The 25,577-nt window shown below is 39.5% G+C and overlaps 1 protein-coding gene across 1 annotated transcript in view; it reads right to left on the reverse strand.

The window, feature by feature from the left end:
* The window catches only part of NIPAL2 (NIPA like domain containing 2), a 71,072-nt gene that overhangs the window by 14,672 nt on the left and 30,823 nt on the right, over positions 1-25,577 (reverse strand). Inside the window, exons 4-6 of the mRNA XM_054590309.1 lie at positions 18,286-18,345; positions 9,039-9,160; positions 1,790-1,886 (exon numbers count right to left, since the gene is read on the reverse strand). Of these exons, the coding sequence (XP_054446284.1) occupies positions 1,790-1,886; positions 9,039-9,160; positions 18,286-18,345 (279 nt within the window). The remainder of the gene's footprint in view (positions 1-1,789; positions 1,887-9,038; positions 9,161-18,285; positions 18,346-25,577) is intronic.

The raw sequence follows: 25,577 nt of genomic DNA on the forward strand, positions 1-25,577 counted from the left end.
TAAATGTTTTTCTAATAGCTTAATAAATAAACACCACAATGAAATCTTGGTTTCTACTTTGGCCCAGCTGCAGTTTAAGAGTAGTGTCAACATTTCTAGGCGGTACGATTTTACTGCTTTCTTTTTGTTATTATTTTCTGTTTTTACTTCACCGTGATCTGAGAATATGGTCTGTACATTTCAGCTTCCTGGAATTTGTCAAGGATTTCTTTGTGGCGAATGATATTTTGTAGTCCCTGTTTTCAGGATTTAGAGTTCAATATTAGAGCTGCCAGATCAAACTGAAACATTCAGTTTTCCTACCTTTACCTATTTTTCTGGCTGCTTATCTCCCAGGAGGTAAGAGAAGTCTCCCGCCCTTACATTTCTGTTCCTGATGCCTCCACCCAAACCCATCTTTGCCATGATTAGCAACAAAATACGAAAGGGGGACCTCCAGGATCCTTTGTTGCATTTAATGCTCCTGCCTTGATTTTAACTTAGAAAGTAATATCGTGACCTGCTTTCATTTAGCTTCAATCTGGGTTATCTTGTTTTAGACGATATTTACAAATGAAGTCAAAATATTTTACAATCAACAAGGGACAGTCAGAAAAGATGCTCTTTTGCAAACTCTTACAGAGCTGAACCACAACGGAATGGATGAATATAATTTCAGAATCTTTTTCAAAATCCATTTGGGAATTTTTATGAAGTCCATTTGGGAATCTTTCTTTTTTACTGGGTACACTAACCCCATTTACATTTATGCACATAACTGATAATGTATGATCTTAATTCTGTTAACTTATTCTTCTATTGTGAATTTTCTTTATTTTCAATATTTTTGTACATAATGTACATTTTTTCCCATTTAGTTGCTTGTTTTTGTTTTTCTCTATCTGGTAATTTGGAAGGAGACAAATATAAAGCTCCTTTTCTGTTCTTTTGATCAACAGCATACCTGAATATGGTATGGAGTAAATTTCTTTGTATAAGTAACTATCACAAATACAAATCTTCCCATTCAAAGGAGAGAACTAGTTGGTGAAATGAACAAATGAAGCTCCAACACCTCATTAGCACAGCGGCCGCAGCCTGTCCCACTGGCGTAGGTACGATGCTTAAAGTTGGCAAACGACACGCACCATATGGGTCATCTTCTTGGCAAAGAAGAGGCAAAAGAAGAACTACAAATACATTTTTAAAAAGGGAATTTCTGAAATGATTAGTAAGATCTTCTAGTGTTGATATATATGAAAGTGTGTGTGTGTATGTGGGGCAGGGGGAGAGAGAGAGAGTAGAGAGTAGGGAGAAATACATAGTGGGCTTGTCTAATCACCAGTTTTCAAATCTTATAAGAAGCCTCTAGGGGGGAAAAAAAGAGATAAATAGGTAAACAATGAATGAAATAAATTTTATATAAAAGAAAGTCACAATGTTCACACTTATGTTTCATATTAGCCATACTTTCAAGTTTAAAAGAATGTAAACAGGATAGATCTTGATAATTTTTTATATCTTTCAATTATTTACTAAGAGAAAAATCCTGAAGTTGTTCAGAGAGCAAATAAAATAACCAAGAAATAAAACTCACTAAATATATTTTAAGAGGAATATATGTATATTAATTGTGGCAAGAGATATGCAAAGTATGGTTTGTATAATTGGGACTCAGTTTCTTTTCACAGATCAGAGTTGAAAAGTGTAGACAATGAGAAAGGAATAGAATGCTCAAGTATTTTCCTTCAAATCTTTTGTGACTTAGCATGACCAGATTAGAAAATTAGGCAACAAAATATATTCTTACCTAGAAGTGCCACCAGGGTTAGCAGAATTACAATGTGCTTCATTCCTTTTCTTTTATGGTAATATAGGAGAATGCAGAAAATTAATATTTCTAAAATCTAGAAATAAAAAAGATAAAAAGAGGAACGTATAAATTATTCTATACAAAGTCTTCAGAATGTCACACATCTTTGATTTTGCAAGTTAACATGGGAGAGCTGAGGGTGAGGTGCCTGGAGTTCCTATGGACAATTACAAATATATGAGAACAACGTCAGAAACCCCAGCTGCCCAAGCCCAGAGCTCTAACGCCACCTGCACACCAATGGTGCCCACACCTGGATCTCCAGTCTGGTCCTCCCTGCAGCTCCAGCCTCATTTACCCAGCTATCCCCTGGACACCCCCCGACCTGCTACTAAACGCGTTTAGTAGCTATATCGCACGAGCATGGGCAACACCTAACTCTTGAAGGCCTACCTTCCCTGCCTGCGCTCCGTGGGGTCGTCACCCCTCCGCAGGTGCCATCACCACGCTGCCTTTTTCCCTCGCTCCCCACCACCCTCTGACCGCTGCAGTGGCTTCTCAGTCATCTCTGATGTTACTCTCGGCTCCCTGCAATCCAGCCATTTGGCAGCCAGAAGAATTGTTTAAAAACACAATCCAGATAATGAAATATTTTATTCATAGAGCACACATATGATATCCATAGAAGGTACTTACAGTGATAAGGACTCACGTGCTCCGAACCTAAGAAATAGAACTGATCGATACTTTTGAAGAAAAAAGAGGAATATATTCCTTATATTCTCCTGTGCCCCTGCCGACCTGCACTTCTCTCTCCTACGATCTTCCCAGGACCCACTGTGCTGAATTTTGTGTTTACCACTTATTTTCTTTATAGTTTGTCACATTTCTATGTATCCCCAAATGACACCTTGTTTATTTTTGCGTATGTTTGGACTTTATACAAGCAGCATCACATTGCTTTCACTTGCTTGCTTTTTTTCACTGTGCATTATGTTTATGAGATTCATCCAGGCTGATACATGTAGTGAAAATATAAATTAGATCCAGTCATCCCTTTGCTTAAATCTCCTAGGGTTTCTGGTCCCGTTATGAACAGAATCCAAACTCCTGCTGGATTGCAAAGCCCCAGCCCATTTCTCTGGCCCCACCTTGTGCGCCCCGCTCCCGGTCGGTCCACCCTGCGCCAGCCACCAATGGCCCTTTTTCCTCCCTGGTTCTCACATTGCTCCTGTCTCTGTGCCTTTGCACTCGCTGTGCACCCTGGGATGCTCTTTCCCTGGTCTTCGACCAATGGCTCCTTCTAGTCACTCAGCTCTCAGCTTAAACGTCACCTCCTGAGAGGCCTTCCTGGACCACTCTGATCTAACAGAGCTGCCCAGTCACCCTGTCACAACCTGACTCGAGGTGGCTACATTTCATCATCATCTATCCTCTTTCTTATTCATATATTCATGTGTTTCCTGCCGGTGAATTGAGTCAGTCACTCAATAAGTATTTAGGGAATTATAAGAAAATTCCATCTCAAATTTATTATGAACAACATGGCAAAAAACAGATCTAATGTCTAATAAACTGAAAGTTCAATGAATGCTAGTTGACTGAATGTCTAAAATTTTCCTACCTTTAAGAAACCTCTAGTGTAAGTTTGAGTTCTCATTTTTATTTGTGCCTTAATGTTTTTTTTCTTTTTGGAGATCCTTAAGATAAGCTGAAGCAACTGGTTTTTCCCCCCCTTTTTTCCCCCCCTCAAAGAGACAGTATCCATAGACTGAAATCCTAAATATGAATGTTTACTTTTCTGACATCAGACAGGTAAAAATACCAACAGCAGTTTTATTTTTATTAACAATTACTCGAGCTGGGGACTTCACTATTTTCAGAACTGCATTTTACTTATGAAGGCCTCTCCAGGTCAACATAAATCTCTGTTGTCTCCATTCCAGGTTTTTGTTGGTTTGTATTTTCCCTTTAATCCTCTGTGGGCACGGAAAGCAGCAGAACCAAAACGTCCTCGTTTAAAAACCTTTTCATCTCATATGGAAAATTAAGTCATCCCTTTAGTTTTCTTTTCCTGGTAAATTAAACCAATTATTTTAACGTCTCCTTATAAAACTTATTTGCCAGGCCTTTGATTCAATGAAGCAGTGCTACAAAAGCTATTAAACTCCTATCTCTTTACCTTCCAGAAAGCTGCCATCAAAACACTGGGTGTCCCAGCCTTAGTACAACTCATCAGTTGTTTACAGAGATATCCCCCTGGGCTCGGTCTCTGCTCAACCACCGGTTTCCAATTGTCACGCGATACAGGGACCACAGTATTTACTGACGGAGAGAAGAGCTAGAGCTTCTGGCTCTACCGCACAGAGCACGTTAGCTAAATCCATTAGCGTGCCAAGTACCAATTTTTGCGGGGGAGTGATGAGGGTAGTTATCAGTTCTAAAACTGATATGGAACTTTTTGTAAGTTCCACCTCTCAGGCTTTAGATAAATAAAACTCGAGTTCCTATCATTCTCAGAACGACTGCAGTTGCCCTGGGTTCCATCTTGTGACAAGATGGAGTTTCCAGGAATAAAATATTCAGGCAGCATGACTTACTGTTAACGTCTCTCTAGCAACACTGTCCCCCCTCTCTGAAAATACCAGTATTAAAGAAGCTGTGATTTTTCCAGGCTGCTGCCATCCACAGAGAGGTCGCCTTGCTGCTCTCTCAGAGGTCAGAAATAACAACTGTGCTGACTGCACGCTCACCACATGCTTTAGCTGGACTAATTCACTGAGCCCTCACAACCCTCTTGGAGGTAGACACTCTTATTATCCTCATTTTACAGGTGGGGAAACCAAGGCTCAGAGGGGTTATGTGGCTCTGGTAGGCAGAACAATGGCTCTCCAGCGGTGTCCATGTCCTACCTAATCCCTGGAACTTTTGCATGTGCTTTTTTACATGGCAAAGGGGCCTTGCAGATGTGATTAAGGCAATGGCCTGGGAGATGGACTCGGAGATTATCCTGGTTTACCCAAGTGGGCCCAATGTAATTACAGAGTCTTTAAAACCTAAGAGCCTTCCCAGCTGGTGGCCTCTAGAAGCTGGAGAAGGCAAGGAGAGAGATTCTCCCCTAGAGGCACTAGCAAGGAAGTCAGCCCTGCCAACTCCTTGGTTTTAGCCCACTTGAGGCCTGGGTTGGACTCCAGACCTTCAAAACTGCAAGTTAATAAACTTGTGTTGTTTTAAGCCATGAAGTCTGTGACAATTCGTTACGGAAGCAATAAGAAACTAATACGTTTGGGTACCTGAAGCCTTTCCAGAGGAACAGAATGTTCAGGACGGGTTTTCTGAATGGATTCTGGGTTTTCTGGATTGGCTCTCGAGTCTAATTAGGTTGGAAGGCACTCACTCTCACCCTGTTTTCGGGGGTAAGAAGGCACTGGCAGGCCATGGGATGAGGGGACAAAAGAGATACACAGCATCCCAGTACGGATGCCCCACCTCCAGTACCAAAACCTGTGCCTGTGCTCACCCCGTGTTCCCTCACCAAGCTCTTTCTTGAAAGTAAGGCCTCTGATAGGGCTTCCTTGTCCAAAACAAATGAGTTCTGCAAAGATGCTAAGACCAGGAATGGACAGATTGGCCCCTCGGCAGTCAGCGTTCACGAATTTGCACAGCGCGGGGCACGGGAGTGTGCACCCGGAGGTGGACTGCCTGGCTCTGAATTCTGAACCCTTCGGTATTCACGTGACCTTGTGCGAGTTCCTGAACCTCGCTACCTCAGGCTCCCCATCTGCTAACATACAGGGCTGATGTGCGGGTAAAGGACAGAAGGTAGTTGAGCTAGGAACAGGGTTGGCCTGCTCAGTGAGGGCCGGCTACCTACTGCAGACGTACGCCCAAGGGCAGGCCTGCAAGAGCTACCTGCGTTCAGGCAACAAAGCAAATGAACTTCATGCACTAGATGTTGAGGACTTAGAAACAGTTTTCTTGAAGCGGCTTTGCCAGGAAGCCTGACTTGCTAATCGGCTTTGGGGTTCTGCTGATTTAATTTTTTGTCTGGCGGAGAGAAAATAAGCACCATGCAGATTGTTTTGTGAAGGATTCTATGTTTGCCACAGAGGTTTCAATTTGAATAGTCGGTTGGAAAATACGGGTGGGCCAAACGGCCACATTCAAGCCTGCCAAAGAACATTAAGCAATTGAGGCTTAGAGCTGCATTTCCTCATGTGGGTTCCGCAGGCCGAGTTAATAGGTGTTAATCAACAAAAGGTCTGTCCAGAAAAGGGCCCCACGGTCACATAAGCCTGAGGCATGCAGGACTAACAAAATTAAGCTTGTCTCTTTCCTGAAGTACTTTTAGTTTTTAACGTGCTAAGAGAGATGATGTATTTGTCAGAGGGGGCCATGTTTCACAGCATCTCTCCAAGCCAGTTTGACCTTGAAAGCCACTCTGTTTGTTTTGCTTTTTGGCAAGCCCCAGGTAAGACCACCCCTCTCTGAATACAGGCTGAGAAGGGCTGTTTTCGTGGGTGAGCAAAGGGCACTTCATTCTTTCCTGGCCAGCGGACACCAGGCTTCTCAAATCCTCCTCCTGCGCCAGCTCAGAGGATGGGCTCCTGGGCCCATACCTGAGGCCTCTACTTCACGAGCCTTACAGGTAAAAAGGACATCCGCCTGCAAGAGGTGAACACAGCAGCCAAGGGGATGCTACTGGCCAGTCTGTAATACTATTGGACAGTCCCCTCTTGAAAGATGTAAAACTTATTCAGGCTTTGAAATACTTTTATTCAATTTTTTAGTTTTTAACCAGTCCTGAAAGGCAATTCAGATGCTGCTCTTATACTCTGTGTAATATAAAAACAGTTAGGTGAATGATACTTCAAAGAACAGTCTTAATTACTGTAATTATGATCTTTGCAGTCATGGCTTGCAGAAAAAGCACAGAATCTGCCACATTCAAGGATTAAATATTAATTACTTAGACATTTAACAGATTTAAACCAAATGTTAGCTCAAGATCTTAGTATGTAATTGATAAATTCTGGTCTTTAGAGATGCAACATGTAACAGATTAAATTCCAAACTACGATAATGTAGATCTATTCCCCTTACAGCCTACTGCCAATAGTGTTATTCAAATGTGACTTTATTAAAGGTTTATTTTATGCTATCTTGTAAGTACCTGGAATTACTTACTTTTTTTGGTGACACTTACTTTCAGCTATACTTTTATTATTTTGCAGGACTATGGGTCTCTCCCAGGACTAAAATTCTTGCTAAAGGAATTCCTTTATATACTCAGAATGACTAATGATTTAAATGAATTAAGTGAATAAATAAGTGAATGAATGTAAGAGGTGACTTGGGAAATGGCAAAATGGAATTAATTCCAGAGGGATTTTTTTTGTGTGTGGAAATATCAATATAAGTTTTAATAAAAATTAGTTTTATTCTTTTAAAATGTTTTCTCTGGTGTTAAAACAATATAATACACATCACCATTAAACAATGCTATTTATTCTCCCCAAAATAAGACTTGATGCATCTTAAGTCTCCAAAGGATTCAACCTAGGCTATTAATTTTCTGGTTGTAAACTATGTGACCGTTTCTTACTGGATAAAGAGTTTGTTTTGCCTGTAGGCAAAGAATACAATGTGTTGGTAGGACTTCAAATTTAGACTGTCATAAAATACTCAACAAGCCCTTCTAATTCTTAGACTTGATGGAGGACAGCATGCTAGTTAAAGGACTGGGCGTGTTGAACACGTAGGAAGATAGAGCGGGGTAGGGGGCAGACACACAGGAGGAGAGCCCTGAGGAAGGCCACTCTGAGTTGGGAAGCCCATCCTAAAGGACGATGTGGGGTGGGGGGTAAGGGAGCCCCCGAATATTAGAGAGGAGGGAGTTTAGGAGAGAAGGTCCATTGAGTTCAGTTTTTGAGATGATATATTTGAGGAACCTATGGACTATCCAGGCCAGGATGAGTACTCTGTGGACAGATGAGAACATAGCTCTGCAGCTCAGAAGAGGCCTGGGAAGAAGATGCAGGTCTGGATTTGGAAGTACTTCTAAAGGATGATTGTGGGGTGGGCAATGAGATCACCCTAGACCACCCTAGATGAATACTGAGCATGAATAGGTAAGAGTGGTTGACAGAAGAGAAGGTAACTATCAAGAGCCTGGGATGGAAGAGTCAGAGAGGAAGAGGAGAAAGAGGGAAAACAAACTGAGGAAGCAGGGAGGAGGGCAGCTCAAGGAGAAGATGATGGGCCACGAGTAAACGCTACGCAAGGTTCGAGAAGAAGCAAGACCAACAAAAAATTTCCCATTTAGCAGTTCATGGGGAGAGATCTGTGAAGAGATTATAATTAATAATGAGTGAATAGGACCTGAGAAAATGGAGGGGAATAAATTTTGGTAGTGAGTGGAAGAAAAGCAAGACAGTTTATTAAAAGGTGTGTAGTATATAAAGATTTCTTTCTAACAGAGAAATTTAAGTATCTTTGTTGAGTAAGAGAAAGGAACAGAGTGGGAGATTATAAAGAGAAAAGACCTCTAAACATTTATGTTCCAGTGTTCAGAATTATATATCAAAGATGGTAAGAAACAGAATTCTTGCCACATAGATGAGGAACTGCCAGACAAGAATATAACACCATGCAGTTCCTGCAGTGATATCCTTACTTACACTTGGAACAAAATTCACCAATAACTTTTAAATAACAGGTGTATAAAGTAGGATCATAGTATGTTATGTGTTTTAATGTCAGAGGACCAGAGCAAAAAGCTTTTTGAGGTCACATATAATCCTAAAAATACAAGATTCTATAGAAAACGTATTGCATTGGTCTCAATGAGAACTTTTTTGACGAGAATATCTATCTTGAACAAAATTCAATGAAGTAAAATGTGTTTTCAGGTCTTTTCCTTTGGCCCTGGAAGAGAGGGTTTTTTTGTAGGGGGACGGTTTGTTTGTTTTTACTTTGAGTTGTCTTAAAATACATTGCTCTGAAATTTGTCAGATTCAATGCTGTGGAAATTGTTCCAGCCATGGGTCACCCCCAAGGGTAGGATACCTGGGAAACTGGGGGACTTCTATTGCTGAGTTAGTGTTTCAAATACTTTGCTCTTGGTTAAATATATTTATATTTTAATGAGATATTAGTGCTGAAAAGATTACATTAGTTGTCTACCATCTGCATGGACCAGTGGTCTAGATAAGACAGCTGCTGCCACAGTAATGAGAATTCTTACCACGTAGATCAGGAACTGCCACCCAACAAAGTAACGCTGTATCATTCTTGCAGAGATCGCCTGAGTTATATTTGGAGCGAAGTTCACCAATAAATACGATCCTGCAAATGCCAGTGTCATACCTTTAAATAAAATTGAAAAGACAAAACAAGTTGAAAAGGGATATTTCAGTCTTTTTGTTGATGTAAACATTACCTGTAGACGGAGCATTACTTGTAAAAGTGCTGACAGTCCCTCCCTATCAAAACAGGGTTCATCAAACCATTCCTAGATCACACCACACATTCACCTGATGGCACTGCCTTTTAAGAGCAATAAGGGCCAGGGACTGGATAGGGCAGAACACAACCTCTGATTTTTCTCTGTTGTCCCAGATGGATCCTGGTCTCTCCAGAGGAGCTCTCCCCTAAGATGGGGAAGCTTAGGACAAGTGCTTTTGGAGACGTGCAAGTGCAGCCGAGCTGGCTGTGTGCACGTGGGCCAGTAAGCCCAGGGCAGACTAGGTGGAGGCCAGAGGCTGGGGAAGACCGTCACCTGACCACCCACTCTATACTTCCTCATCTTTGGAGGCTCTACAAGCACTCCAGGTGTCTTTACACTTTGAAGCTCTGGTCAATGAGCACTTGAATCATTGCCATTTATTGAAGTCTCTATAGCAGAAATAATGAAGGTGAACAATGACTTTGCTGTAAGGTTTATTTAATCCAGTTTAGAATCTAGAATTCCAGGCAGAGCTGAGTAAAATATCACAGAATAAACCTATGTAAGGAATGTGCTATCGTCTTCCCTTTAACATTACTTAAAATAATGGAGGAAGGAAAGTGTGTCAGGGAGTGGCCAGGGAAGGAGAGGTAAAGGAAGAACGTTTCCAGATAACACTGAAAATTACTTATTTATGAACACTTAGCAGCCCTGGAAAAAGGGATATATATAGCATTTTTCAGGTAGCACCCTTGAAAACATAATTCAACGTGTTTCATCACTGAGGTGAGGATTGTTATGAATATAATTTACAACTCTAACCTGAAAAGATTTGGGGTATCTATAAAATCTCACAATTTGAAGACACCAATTTCCTACTCTTCTTAACCAAATGATTTGGAATTTTGAACTCTAGTTTCTGAGAACAAAGAGCATTTGATTTTTCACACAAGCTACACAATAGCTATTCAGGGTATAGCTATTCAGGGAAATTTATAAAATAAGTTTCATCCTACTAACCATTTATTCTGCAATGCCTTCTGAAGACAGAAACTAAACACACAATTTTCAAAGCCATTTCTAATGAAACTTTTTAAAAGTGAAAAACAATATACATTATTAAGTACTGTAATAAAAGGAAAATAATGAAAACCATATATAAGAACTTGGGCAAAATTATTGGTCAGCCTTGTTCTTTCTTTAGGAAAAAAAAAATCTTTTCTAATTGTCCAATATTAGGTTCCTAGAAGGAAGGGATTAAAAAAACAGTTCTGTAAACTTAGTATAGTTAATTAGTATAAAAGCATTGAATACAATTTATAAATCTCAGAGGCTTCCAACTTTCTTCTGTGAAATCCAAATTTCTTATTATATTGAGTTCCTCTACCAGCTATTTCTTTTTCTCATCTTACTGTATCTAGTATCATTTACATTTCTTTTTTAAAATTTACTTTTGAATGGATAACACATGTATATGGTAAAAAATTCAAAAGCCACACAAGGGTGATCAGTGAAGAGTGTTATACCCTGATCGCCTCCTAGTTCCTCTCCTCAAAATGAACTACGGCCACAAAGTCCTGAGGTTTTCTTTTCAGAGACAATTGTGGGCATGTGTGTGTGTTAGCCTATATGAGTTTTGGGTTTTTCACACAAATGATATTATACACACTTTTCTGTATCGTGCTTTATCTCTAATTAACAGAACATCTTGGGGAATGTTTCAGTATGTGTTCGGTGCCCTTATTCTCTTTAAGTCTGCATTATATTCCACTATATGGAGGGAGTGCTACTTATTTAATTTAACTTTCCAGTATGGTCCCGGTGCTACATCCTGACACATCCCTGCTCTCCCATTTCACACCTGCTTCCACGTTTGTATTGCTCTTCTATACCAACGTAGATCTTAACTGCATTTCAAAACTCCTTAAATACAATGACTCATGATTTTGCAATTATACTTTCAAAGTATTTTTTAAGAAATTTACTGATTTTAGAGAGAGAGCGAGGAAGGGAGAGACAGAGAGAGACACCAGTTTGTTGCTCCACCTATTTATACATTCATTGGTTGATTCTTGTATGTGTCCTGACAGGGGATCGAACCCGCAATCTTGGTGTCAAAGTACTTCATCGGGGCATCACATCACTGTGAGTCTAGTAACTCACTCTCTGGGAGCTCAGTAGGTCATACATTCTTCCTCCTTAATAATTTTAATTTCAGCTACCTTTGACCATTACAAAGGCAGTCTGGATAGCCTCTATCTGTTATATGCTTGTTTATTTGGCGTCATGTATTTTTTTATGTGTGTTAACTGTCTCCTTTATGAATCATGCACACATTTTTCGTAAGTGTTTAAAAGTGTTGAAGATAGTCATTAGCAGTTCCTTAAATAAATTTCCATAACATTTATTTATATCCCACTTTGTTTCTAAAAGTGGCATGAAATGTCATTTCCTGCTACTTGTATTTCAGTAAAGCCATGAATATTCCTTCTGCTGAAAGACACAGATTTCTGACTTAGAAAACTTGCTAGTTTACCTTCTGCTGGTCCATGTGTGCAAAAGAGCATCTGGAAGAGTGAGACTAAGGAAGGAAGGGAAGCTGCACTTTACATGCTCTCTGCCCATGGAAACGGTTACATTTCAGGTCAAGAATTGGATCTTAGAAGTCTCATCTAGGCTGGAACTGCTCCCACGGAATTCAAATTTCACAGCTAATCGCTAGGTGGAAGTTATTTATCCCTTTGTGATTCAGTTTTTTCATCTCTAGGTACAAATTAACGTGTCATACCTGTTAGACTCCAGGAATCTGACTCTGCAGGGGGCCAGTTTGGGGAGCTGGATGTTATGTTTGAAGACCTCACCTGCAGGTCTAATGTGCCAGAGGACCCTGGGACAGAGTGACCGCAGGAGGCCGACTGCCAAGAGTCAAAGGCCATCTGAGTTCAGCTTAAAAATTAATTCAAAACTGTACCTCACATTAGAGTCCCGGGGTCCTCAGGGACAGCCTCTGGGGCCACCTCTAAAGTGATAACAATTCAATCTGAGAATGGCGGTCGGATGGGCAGGAACTGGCTGCTGCCTAATGAATACTTCTCTCCGTTAGTTTCAAAAGGAGACAAGAGAAAGGAACTGTCACAACTAACAGATCACAGAGAAGAAGACACACTAGCAACCCTGTATTTGCTACCCACTGCTATCCTCGGGGAGCAGGGGTACACAGCCCCAAGATCTGGGTGTTGGTGGGGACCAAAGCTGGCGCACCGGGGGGCAAGTTGCAGGTGCAAGTCAACGACTGGATGTGACCGTGACATGGGGGTGTGACTGCGCCTGCCACCCTCATGCCCAGATCTGCAGTCAACAGATTTTCTCATCGAATACAACTCAAGTCACTTAAAAGTCTACAGTCATCTGGTGGAAGTTTCAGATTTAGCTTGATACAATATGCAATACTAATAAAATCTCTTCCTATCAACTTGCCATACATGCAAAAGACAGAAACAAGCTCATCCTTGCCCTTTATAAATGAGGTAACTATCAGGGGCGGCATATGCCAAGGGAGGGTGATCTTTTTTTTAAACTTATGTTCTTAACATTATTGATTTCACAGATAAGTATGGTTGACGTGAGAGTTACACTGTGATCACCATCATCCTAAAATGTGATAATCAAAACTATAATGGTAATAGCTAAAACAAGCACAATTCTAAATGTTTTATATATAATTAACTTAATCCTTATAATAAACCTCTGAAAGGCAATCTTACTATTATGTTATTATACTATAACATATATGTATATGTATATATGTAGTATATAATATTGTATACTATTAAACTATTACTATCCATCTTGGATATATGAGAAGATTGAGTCACAGAGGGAATAGCTATCTTGCTTGGAATTTTCTAGCTAGGTGCAGAGCTTGGATTGGAACCAGGTAGTCTTGTTTCTTAATGATTACAGTCTCCTGTCTCTTGTATGACAGAGGACCAGGGCTGACGATTGGACAGCTCAGGGCTCTCATTCACACTGGAGTCTCAGCGAGCAGCACTCCCGGCACTGTACAGAGCCTAACCTGAGGCCAGATGCAGCATGCCCACGGGGGTCAGCAGGCCTTTACCTCTCCTGGCAGCGGTCCTTGACCAGCCCTGAGGTTCCTTTAGAAGAGCATCTCCAAATGGAACCAGTTTCATAAGATGGATGCTCCACCAATAAAGGTCTCAAGTCAAATTTATTTGGGATGAGGTGAATTAAACAGACTTAAATAGTTCTTTTACAGAGAGACCCCTTGAGATCCTCAGTGTGTTAGTGTTCATTGTGAATCTCCTAGAGGAGGATATGGTTGTAATATTTTCTAAACATATTTGACCATTTATCTCATCCTAAAGCAGTGCTTTGAGGAATATTTTATACTTTGGGAAACGTCTGACATTTAACTGGATCCAGCTGTGAGGCTGCAGCCTCTGTTTCAGGAAGCTACGCTGCTCTGTTATAAAAGTCTCCTGTAGATACTTGTGCACTGAGAATGAAGGATAAAGTGGGTGAAGGGAAAACAGCCTAGTATCAGGGGCCTTATGATGCTTCTGTTCACTGGCACCCCAAGCCTGCTGAGTTCCTCATCTGTGCAAGCCCTGGATCCCAAGATCAGCTCACAGAGTTCTTCCTCAATGGACATCCTGTTTCCCTGCTCACCCTCTTCCTTACGTAAACCCTGAACTCTCTTTTAATTTTGTCCCTACTCTCCAATTGGACGCTAGCTAGTGTAAACTGTCTATTGTCAAATTTCTGAAATAGGACTGACCTTACTTCTGGTAGCCTCAACAGTTTTTTAATATTCAGCCAACCTGACTCCAATTACGATTGATGTCTGTTTCTCTTGGTCCTTGCAATATGTCTTCTGATTAATGGGGTTTCAGCTGTTACTTTCATGGGATACCAGGAGTCACAGAATAAACTGGGCTCTTTAATACCAAACCATTTGGGGTGTTCTCTCCCTTCAGTACAATCTCTCCAGATTCCCAGGCTTATGGCAGCTAAATCCTGGACTGGGAAGTCTCAATAAGGTAGTGAATACAAACAGTCCTCAACCTTCAGAAAGTCTGCCATTCTTGGGGCAGTTTTGAAACTAAAATGGCCCATCTGTTCTCTCAATCAGAAATTGTGGTTCGTTTGGCTAGATTAGTATTCTAGATACTGACCCCAAACCAAGCTGACCTCAGGTGTGGGAGAAGGAAGGGACGAGGCGGTCTTCATTTCACTATTAATCTCTAGACATTCTATCTGGGGAAACCTTAAATAAGTGACTTGAAGTAATTAAGTTACTAGTCTCTGGAGAGTGCTGATGAATTGACTGCAATTTTTATTTTTATGATAATACTATCTGGATTTAAATCAACGAGGATCTCACAGGCTAATAGATTCAGTGCTTTCGATGACTAAGGGAGAGGGGCAAGGAACATACTATCATTTTTGGCTGATTAAATGGGGGAGAAATCTGGTGCTTTTTTTTTAAAGGAAAAAAATCACGAAAATAATTTAAAGTTATTAATCCACTAAGAATCAGAACATAGTCCAAAGCTTGTCATTGAGTTAATAATAGTTGGCGATTTCTTTCAGACATAGCTTTTGTGAGGTCATTTTTTTGAGGCTAGTGGTGAAAAGCTTCATAGTCACAGAGCAACATTTGGCAATAAATTAGTTCAGCTTGTTCCCACATGGTCCAAAAATCTTCATTTGTTCCATCATACAAAACAAACTTTCATTTGCTTCAAGCAGGGAAAAATAAATGATTTTCTTTTGCACATTTTGACAATTTAATTTTTAGCATGCTTATATGTTAATCTTTTTTTAAAAAAATAACTATTCTTTTCCCTGGCTATAGTCTCTGTAAGGAAAATAATGTGTTTTTAGGTTTTAACAGAAAGAGTAAAATTTTCTCAAGGCAATAGCAATACAGGACAAAAGAAAATACATGTGACTTAACACATTACTGAATGAGGTTGGGGGAAACCTTTCCTTATGTACAAAACAGGTTATAATGCCTCAGATCATGATAATCTTATGATATGGCTGTTGGAGACATGGATATGGAATCGGCAACTAAATACATCCTTATTAAAGTCAAGAATTGATCACTATAGTATGAAATAAATGTGATTATCAGTTATGTAGCTCCACTTAAAAGCATAAAGGTAGGAAGGCAAAAAAAAAAAAAAAAAAGAAAGAAAGAAAAAGAAAAAAAAGAAAGGGAAACACAACCCCAACCAGAGTTGTGGGAAATGTTACCTGGATTACTAAAGTTTGAGAAAATACCCTAATCAAGGGGATTTGTTCTGATGAACTAGGAGACTGTAGTGGTAGCTGATGGTGGTCATAGTAGTAGTAATAATAATAATATTATGTGATAGCCCTGGTCCTGCGAGTTTTACATACATGAACTTACTTAATCCTATGAGGTAGGTAATACCTCCATTTTGAAGATGAGGAAACTGAGGCTTAAAGAGATGCAATAACTTTGCAGAGTCACACAGCTCTCTGACACTAAAGGCACATCCTCAGCCTTCACACTATGGTTCTTTCAGGCTTCCAGCCTTAGGATACCAGCCCATCTGGTCCTAGTTATGTGACCTTGGGCAAGTTATCTAACATAAGCATTAGTTCCGTAAGTGGGCTGTTCCCACAATTAAATGAGATAGTTCATAAAGAACACTTACAGTACCTGGAAAGAAAAAAAATATTTAATAAAGGTTGGCTATTATTAAAATAAGAGAAATTAGCAAAGTATCAAAGAATTAATAGAGGTTTTATTTTGTTCTCTATATTTGTGTGTATGTGTATACGTGTGTTTGTTTCCTATTCTTTATGACCCTTTTTTAGTATTACCTCTTGGGAATAAAGTTGGTCCTAGAAATGATGACAATTAACAGGACTTCACATTTTTCAAAGTGCTTGTGTGAGTTATCCAATTTGATCCTTGAAACAGTCTCCAAAACTTGCCAACAAGACGATGCTTAAAGAAGTGAAGTAACATTACACTGGCCACACAGTTGACAGAAGTTGAATTCAGATTTGAACCCATGAGAGTAAGTTTAACTTTATATCCTTTGATATTGAGCCAATTAATTGCTTTTACTAATGCTTCGTTGATTGTGGGTTTTCTAAGTATATAATCAAATCATCTGCACCTATTGAAATTACTATTTCTTCCCTTTCCACAGTTATGACTTTCATTTGTTCTTTTCCTAAACCTTACTGGCAGCTGTTGTAGTATGGTGCTAAATAGAAACTTACCTTCATTTTTGCACCTTTGTTAACACTTTTTATGCATCCCCTCTGTATACCCTCTTCCGAATACTTGGACATGGCCCATGCCTGTGCCATCTGGCCGTCAGAGCAGGTTCAAATGTTGCCTCTGCTGTAAAAAATTCTCTTTGAGCTTCCCAACTGGAGTAACTCCTCTTTATTCTAAACAAGCGGATCTCAAGTGGGGGCAGCTTTACCCCCCAGGGAATATTTGGCAAAGTTTGAAGTCATTCTTGGTTGTCATAACCGGTGCAGAGGGTGCTACGGGCATCTAATCTGTAAGGGCCAGTACGGATGCTGCTAAACATGCACAGCACAGGACAGCCCCCTACAGTGAAGAACTGTCCAGCCTAAAATACCAGCAGTGCTCAGGCTGAGAAACCCTGTTCTAAACTAAGGGCTTAAGGCCTTAGGGCACATATTATTTCCTGCTTTGAAAGAACATTTATATATGTGTATATATATAAAAAATCATCAACCATAGTATTTGAGGATTTGAGGGCAGGGATTCTGTTTTAATTAGTCATCTTTTTACCACTAATGTTCATGATAGTTAGCACATCTCCCTTTATATCCATTGGTATTACTTCATTAAATACCTTAGACTAATTTAAACATTAATCAACCATTACTTACAAATGATGGCATATTTTAGATAGAACAATTTAAAGGTTCCTGAAGACTTTAGATGAATGAGAAAAATAATGTAGAACCTTAGTTTTTTAATTTATAAAACTCAGGCATTGTTCATTCTTATTTATGATTCCATACAACTTCCCCCAAATAATTGCACAAACCATAATATATTTTCAAACAATACAAAAAATAATATATTTGACAAGATACACTTCACATATGAAATCATTTGGAAAAACATTTTAACCATGAAAAAACTGACAATGTTGACTAGAAACTCTACTAGCAAAAGCAAAGTAAAGAGGAAAAGAAAAAGCGAAAGCACTTTTAAGACACTAGGCTCAAGGGAAACATAATCAGAGAAAACAAAGGCTCAACATAGCAACACATGTCACATTTAAAGCTCAAATTTTTAAAATAAATGTGATCTCCTTGGAAGCGAGTTGACATTGCTTTATTTGAAGTGCCTAAAGTATAATATTCATTATCACATGTCAGCAGCAATTCAGACAGGATTTTGTCAAGGAAGGAAATATGAATCTCCATGCATAATTCTTCTCACCAATGATATTTCCAGTGAGAGATAGAAGATACAGTCAATTTATGATGGCTTTGCTGTATAACAAATATTTCTTACAGCCAGGAAGGCTACTGTTACTTTCCACTAACAGCTGTATTTCTAAATAAAATTTTGAAGAGCAGTCAGTGTTCCATGTTACATTTGGAGAGAGCTAAATACAAATCAGGAAGTTAACTGGTGCATCTAATTTTTGTGTGTGGTTTTCCTTGTTATGTAGCACTTTCATGGAACAGTCTAACAAATGTGTCCTTTGAAGTGAAATGTATTGGATTTTATTATACTCATAAAGATTTCATAAAATTCCTAGTAACAACACTAAAGTAATAATTTGCTATGGTCAGCAGTAAGGGGAGTGGGCACAATGAAAATGGAACTACTTCCCAGGGAAGAGCAGATGGCAGCTCCAAGATTGTATCCATTTCAGTAATTTGTTCCCCATTTTTAAAGCACGTATTTTTTTTTATGGATAGTATTATTTATTTCCCGATGAAACTGTGCTATAATTACATGATTTAAAGAATTACTTACCTAGTAAATCAGAGGCTCTCAAATTTTCTTTCAGAAACACAACAGAAATAAAGGCACTACCTAGAAAGAAAGTGGCCATTATTAGTAGTGTTTCCAGTAAAACCCCACACAATATGCAGTGCCATCGGAAAGGAGTCAGGCAGTTTGTGTCTTGGGCCTGACTAGCTATGTCCTGGTCAGAGACGCCCAGCAGCTGTGGCTGTAAAGATGACTTCTTTCCCCCTCGTGGTTCAGGATTCATGGAAAGTAGCCTGTTTACCATGGCCCTGGGACAGTGATTGGGATAGTGCCCCATACACAGTGAGGGCTAAGCAATTAAACGAATGGGATGGAAAGAAGGGAAGGAGGGAAGGAGGGAAGGAAGAAGGAAGGGAGAGAAGGGAGAAAGGCAGAAAGAGATAGAAGGGAAGGAAAGAAAGGAAGAGCGGAAAGCAGGAATTCTGAACTTTATGTCCTAAACTGAAACTCATGATTTCCCTCACCTCCTCCTATAATCTCCATTCCTATGACACCTCTATGGAGCCCAGACTCCTAGGACCCCGCCTAGGCTCCCCTCCTTCTCACTACACATCCACAGGCTACTGGTCTGTGAAATCTGAATGTCACTCTCAAACCCACCCTCCTCTTCATTTCGCTGTCACTGTCCCAGCTCAGGCCGGCTTCACGCCTGGCTTTGGCCCCTGGAACGGCTTCCCACTGCGCCTCCCATTTCACTCCCCACCCTTCTTCGCACCACCAAAGTCATCTTTCTAAAATGCAAACTTAATGTCAGTCCACAGCTTTAAAACTTCTTCTCATTTACACCACCAAGGCAGCCGTCCAAAGACAGCCATCCAGATATTGTTCCTGCCACTTTCCTTGCCACATTTGCCCTTGATTTCGTTCATATTCTAGGCTCACCTTTGCTAAAATAGTCACAATTCCCAGAACCGCCATTTAGTTTTATGCTATAGGACTTTCATTTGTGCCTCCCCTATTCAACTCTGCCTCCATCCTCTCCAGCAACTCAAGACTAGAGCGTCCCCCCGGACCCCCCTCCCATCCCCACCACCAGGTTAACTGCTCCCCCTTATGTGGGATTGCCCCTTGTGATACAGCCTTTTCATCACACCTAAGATTTGCCTGTCTCTCCCAAAAGACTCAGAGTCCATTTTGCACTCATATATTCGTACATTTTATTCTTTGAACATCTCCAGTGTGGTAATTAGTACGTGGCACATAAATAGGAGTGTCTGCAGGATCTCTATTCTGCATTTGCTGACCCTTGTGATCCAGGGGTGTCCAACTTTTTGGAGTCTCTGGGCCACACTGGAAGAAGAGTTGTCTTGGGCCGCACGTTAAATACATTGCGACACGTAATCACACACACAAAAATCTCGTAATGTTTTAAGTAATTTTACGATTTTGTGTTGGGCTGCATTCATAGCCACCCTGGGCCGCAGGCGGGCAGCGAGTTGGACAGCCCTGGCGGTTCCCTCTTTCCCATTACGGATGCTACCAATTCTAAGCTGCCGTCGCTATGGCTCAGTGTGCAGTAAGTCGAACCTCTCTAAGTTGTTTCTCTGATGGAGCCATTGCTCTATGAGGGATGGGAAAATGCAAATTTGCAATAATACAAAGAACCAAAACACAGCAAAATTTATATTTTCAATTTTTAACAAAAATTATTAGCCAAGTTTTTTGTTTTTTGTTTTTAAAGTAAAAGCACAGGGGGAAAAGCCATTATAAAACAATATCATCATTTAGAGAAAACTGCAGTTAATATGTTAGTGTGTTTATTTTTTCCTTTAGTTGAGATCAACTATAATGCAAAATTTCTTTTCTCAGTTTCCTCAGTGACCATATATATTACAAACAGTTTGTCATGTCATTAAAAATGCTTCATAGATATAATTTTAACGAGCCTGTATAATAATCCACTGAATCAGTTAAATTGGACTATAACCATATCTGGCGTTCTGGCAGTTGATTTAAAACAAAATAACAACTCTGCAACAGACACCCTTACGCAGGATAAACCGGGATCCTCATAGATTCTCTCCATCATCTCCTCGCCTCGCTCCCTCTCATTCAGGCTGGACTATGTCCTTGCAAACTTTTCCTGGGCAGGTTATTTATAGGAATGAAGGATTCACACAGAATAAGCATAACATGAGAAACGTCCACCAAGCATGAATTTAATTGTGTGGTATGGCTTTAAAACATTAAATGAATGTTTTATTTTCTGTATATCTATTTTTCTGTAGATAAATTAATTTACAGATACATAGTCCATTACATTAAAAATTGAGTTTGGGACAGATGTGAAAATGTACAAAAATTTTCTGCTTCAGGTTCAGATCAAAATAATTTAGGGCAACTAATTTCACATGTTAGAGCATCGGAAAAGGTATAAAAACCAAGACCTCATTCCCACCCCCATCACTGACTGCCTGTGTAATTAGGTAAGGAATGTTCCCAAGGAGAGGGAGACAGATTAACAATAAAAAGTAGGCAAAGTATCGCTACACTCACAGACATGAAATGCGTTCCATCATAACAATCAAGGACTACTTCACAGCAAAGGATTCCAGTAAGAAGGGAGGCACTGCTTACGTGGAAGGAGAAAATGTTAGAGCTAGTAGGATACATAGAGATAATCTACTCCAGATCCTAAATGTTATAATTGGGAAACTGAGGTTTAAAGAGGTTTTTTTAATTCGTTGATCTGTTTATCCAACGACCATTTACATGACAGCAGATTGGAGTCAGTACCCATATTTCCATTTCCCCGTCCAGAGCTCTTTCTAGTAAACTGCACTACATTGCCTCCCTTGAAGTGAGAAAGGAATTATTTTCCTTCTCTTTTTGTTGCTAAGCCACAGTTTCATAAATAATTTCACTTTCAGAAGAAATATGGGAAAATGTTATGCAGGAAATAATTTCATTGCTAAGAGCAAAAAAGGACATGATTGGTAACAATAAGCTGAACTACACTAACGCATCAAATTATATCAATTGCTGTAAAATAGTTACCAGAGTTTTATGAAACATAAATATGCTATTTTTGCGTTCTGAAAAAAATATATCTGATGCACTTCTATAATCATTTTTCTGTTTTAAGAGAACATGAGATTTTCTATAAAATTTTTACATAAGAGAATAAGAAGATTTTAAGTTTTATTTATCTAGCAAAGTAATAAAAAAGAATGTTCTATTAAGACACATTTACTTGTAACTCATCTACCTTGCAAAACATTGTTAAAATGAGTGCTGCACTGAGCAAAAACACAGTATCTGAACAACAGCTAATAACATGACTTCTAAGTAGAGCAGTAAATTAAGGTGAGAAAAAAATAAACTGAAGTGTTCCCCTATATATTTGCGATCAGAGATCTGTCAAGCTCAGCCTTGCCTAGTTGTTGCTATAACCACGGCCATTGTTTAGTGAACACTTAGGAAGGGAGAAAATCGATTACACATTTATTCCTCCAGTAAAATTTAATATTCAACTGGAAAAAAATTTCAAGATCAATAGCTTAAAAACCATTAAAACAGAACACACTTGCAAATTAAACAGATTTATACTAGGTATGCTTAAACTACAGTTACTACTAACATGTACTTTAGCACTTACACTTTTGTGTACATTTTGGACTATAGGCATATTTGGGCAGAGGTTCATGAATCCTTCTCCATTCTGGCCTTCATAGGGCACTGGTCTACACAGGGTGCTCCTGGACACTGGTCGATACACAGAAAGCTCCTGGACACTAGTCTGTGCACAGAAAGCTCCTGGACACTGGTCTGCACAGAGAGCGCTCCCAGACACTGGTCTGTACACAGAAAGCTCCCAGACTCGGGTCTGCACAGAGAGTGCTCCTGGACACTAGTGTGCACAGAACATTTACAGACACAGTCCTAGCCAAGTGCTCATGGACAATGAGGTGAAATTCATTACGCAGTCTCACACAGTGACTCCAGAGATAGAAACTGGACTACAAATGACATAACACACTTTAAAAAAGTGAAAAGCAGCGTATGAAAGATAACATACCAAAATTCAAACAGTGGTTATATAGAAATCATGGGGAAAAAAGATAGCAGGAATATTATCCATAAGGAGAAAGGATAAAAACTTCTAGTATTTTCTTTGGTTCGAATGGTGTTCCCATGGGGAAATTTACTAATATATTCATCTGGCCTTGGTCACAAAGAATCTTAGCAACAGATATAATGGACTGATTCCTACTGGTGAGTCATCTAGACTCTTTTGGGCCATTAACTGTCACTCAGGTTGGCAATCTGAATGAAGATGCTTTCTGTTCAAGGTTGACATAAGGAAGCTTACACACAGGCATTCTGATTCAGATTTCCAGGTGAAGATAAAGGCCAAGAAAGATTCTGGTGGCTTCAGGTGAACGGTCCTGATGTGAGGGACCAGTCCCAGGTGTAGGTGTGTGTCCTGGTATTGAGCCTCCTGATTTACTTAGGAATAAACACGGAGTTTGTTCTTCATTCACCCCCTCTCTGACATCATTGAGACTTCGTCTAAAACCTGGTTGTTATTATGGAAGAGTTACTTAGCTTAATGTGGTCAAGAGTTGGTGATCCATAGCAAGCCACAAGTGAGAGAGAAACAAAAGAAAACAACTATAAATTAAACCGGTGCATGAGAATTCAAATAGGTTATACAAACTTGATTTGGATTTTCTTCGGTAACAGCTACTGATGAAGATCAGTAACTTAAGCATCAGTTTTCTGTTACACAGGACAAGGGTCTCAAGGTCTCAACGGTTCTTAGTGCTATTCTTGTTAAATGCTAAAATGCACAGTATTTTGCAGCTGCAGCTGCAGTGAGATGAGCTTGACCAGAAAGGCAACTAGGTAAGTTTAGCCAACTGCAAAGAAGAAATTGACAGGCAATTAACCAAATAGGGTATATAAGCAATGACTAAGCCTCCCTTTCGAAAGACAGAGCTTTGGATGCCAATCTTACTTGCTGCAAGTCAATAAAATTACCTAATAACAACCATGTTTGGATGCCAGTCTTACTTGCTGCAAGTCAATAAAATTACCTAATGACAACCATGTCTTGTTCTTTAATAAGAATACCCCGAGAGGCGAACCCCTTTAGCTGGGTAACATTTCTATATGGTAGTAATTAAATTCAAGGGTAGATTTTTACATATCACTTTAGATTTTTGTACCTGTATAACAATAGGTAAATGGGCATTCCTTTTTTTCAATTTGCAACATTAAGATATATACATTTTTTTTACTTAAATTTTCTACCTCCCCAAATAATTTTTTTATTAAAGGTTTAATAGCACAGGAGAAAGTTCAATCACTATTTAAGTGTGGTATAGTATGAATATTTTAAAAAGATTTTGTTCACATTTATCTACTTCTTCACATTTTTAACCCTTTTGGGACCACTTCTTAAAAGACAAAGCTTAAAAAAAATCAATTAAATGTTACTTAAATGTAATTACAATATGGTATTCTTATCTGATTCAACTGGAAGGAAAAAAACACCTTTGGTCCACAGGTCACAAACTCAAATGCCTACAGTGGCGAGTTAGACAGCCCTCTAAAGAGGCACTACTAACGAGGGTGGTGGGCTGGAGCAACAAGGGGCAGTGGTCTGTGGCAACGTGGTCTACGTGAGGGCAGCGACAGGTGGCAGCCGCAATTCAGCCCAGTACACCGCATGTCCAGTGCTACCAAATGGGATTCTTTTGGATAAATATCCAGTACGTGTGTGTCACAGTCCAGTTTTTAAACATGGGAAGACAATTTGTATTCTTACAAGCATTATTGGAGCCAAACAAAATATAGCAGAGGCCAGATCTGGTCGACAGACCACCAGTTTGTCAACACTAATCTAGTCCACAAATGAAAATTTCATCGATTTTCATTCCCCGGACATTCGATTTATTGTTTAGTGTCTACGATCTGAAGAGAACTCAGGGTATGTGTTTACAGTATAGGAAAGAAGACGACAAAGTAGTAAAGAAAACTCTTTTATAAAAAAAAACCCCTGACATGAAAAAGAACATATTTATATAATAATGCTACAAACAGACCCTCGCATGTAAATATCTGGCTTGTGGTTTCTGACCACTTATAATGGCAGCTTTATTGTACTGCTAAAAAGCAAACCACAAAAGCACTTTCATGTCAGTCACAATCAAACTTCAAACATGTGGACGCACTGAGCGTGCTCACAGGCTCAGTCAACTCTAACCGTACTGAGGTACTGACTGCTCCCTAATTATCATTCCCTGTTAGTTGTAGAATTGCAGGGGAAAAGCATGTCAATTACAATGTGCTCCATGGAGTGAGGATTTGAAGATCTGGGGATGTGACAGTTTGAAAAATTTTTCTTTACAGAGACAAAAGTTGGCCTACCATTCATAATGGCAGGAATAAAAGTGTCAAGTAATTCATCTTAATAAAAACTGCTGTTGTCATTTATTGAAGATAATGAAGAGATCATTCATAGGTAATTTGCATAATTTCAAATGAGGAAGTTTACCTGGATTAAGAACATCCTTTCTTTTCTATATTTTTCTTGACATACATTAGTGAATAAATTTGAAAGACTCCAAAAAAGTAAAAATGCTATCATTGAAAAGATTAACTCTGTATTATAAATTTAAATGCTTATTACTTTATTAATAGCAGTTTCTCTAGAAGTACTTTGTGTTGTAATGTTCTCAAAAAATAAGGATGGATGGAAAAGGCATTGCAAACACAGTTTTTAGGGTTTCAAAATGCTTTCAGCTGAGTGCGTTAACAGACATTAAGAAGAGAACTTCAGAGTTTTACTCCACTCATTTTATATAGGCTGGTTTGGGACAATGCGCTAAAGCAGACAACCAGCAAGACATCGAGAATAGGGATGTTTTTGCATGTTTCCAACATGAAAATAAACATCCCTGCAAGGTGACACTATCACAGGCAGCCGATGAGGCCTAGTGCTCCAGTGATTTCATCCAGGCTGGCACTACACACAGGGCTTCTAAATGACTGGGACCATTCACAGTGTCTAGGTTTGTGGAACGTTGCAACTGGTCACTTGCTCCTCGGTCTGTGTGTGCTTCCTTTCATTTGTTTCTAATAAAAATCTTGGAGACCAAAGTTTCTGCTTGAGATGACTTCTTTGGAATTCCAAAGGGCCTCACCCGGGCTTTCTGGCTAAGCTGTGACCATCGTCTAATGGATTACAGACATGTTTCAGTTTAGAGCTTCCTAACAGCATAACAGAAACACACGGAACAACATATATTCCACATCATGAATTTCAT

The sequence above is a fragment of the Pteronotus mesoamericanus genome, unplaced genomic scaffold, assembly GCF_021234165.1.
Source record: "Pteronotus mesoamericanus isolate MK-2021 breed Mesoamerican mustached bat unplaced genomic scaffold, CSHL_Meso_final scaffold_174, whole genome shotgun sequence".
Lineage (NCBI taxonomy): Eukaryota > Metazoa > Chordata > Mammalia > Chiroptera > Mormoopidae > Pteronotus > Pteronotus mesoamericanus.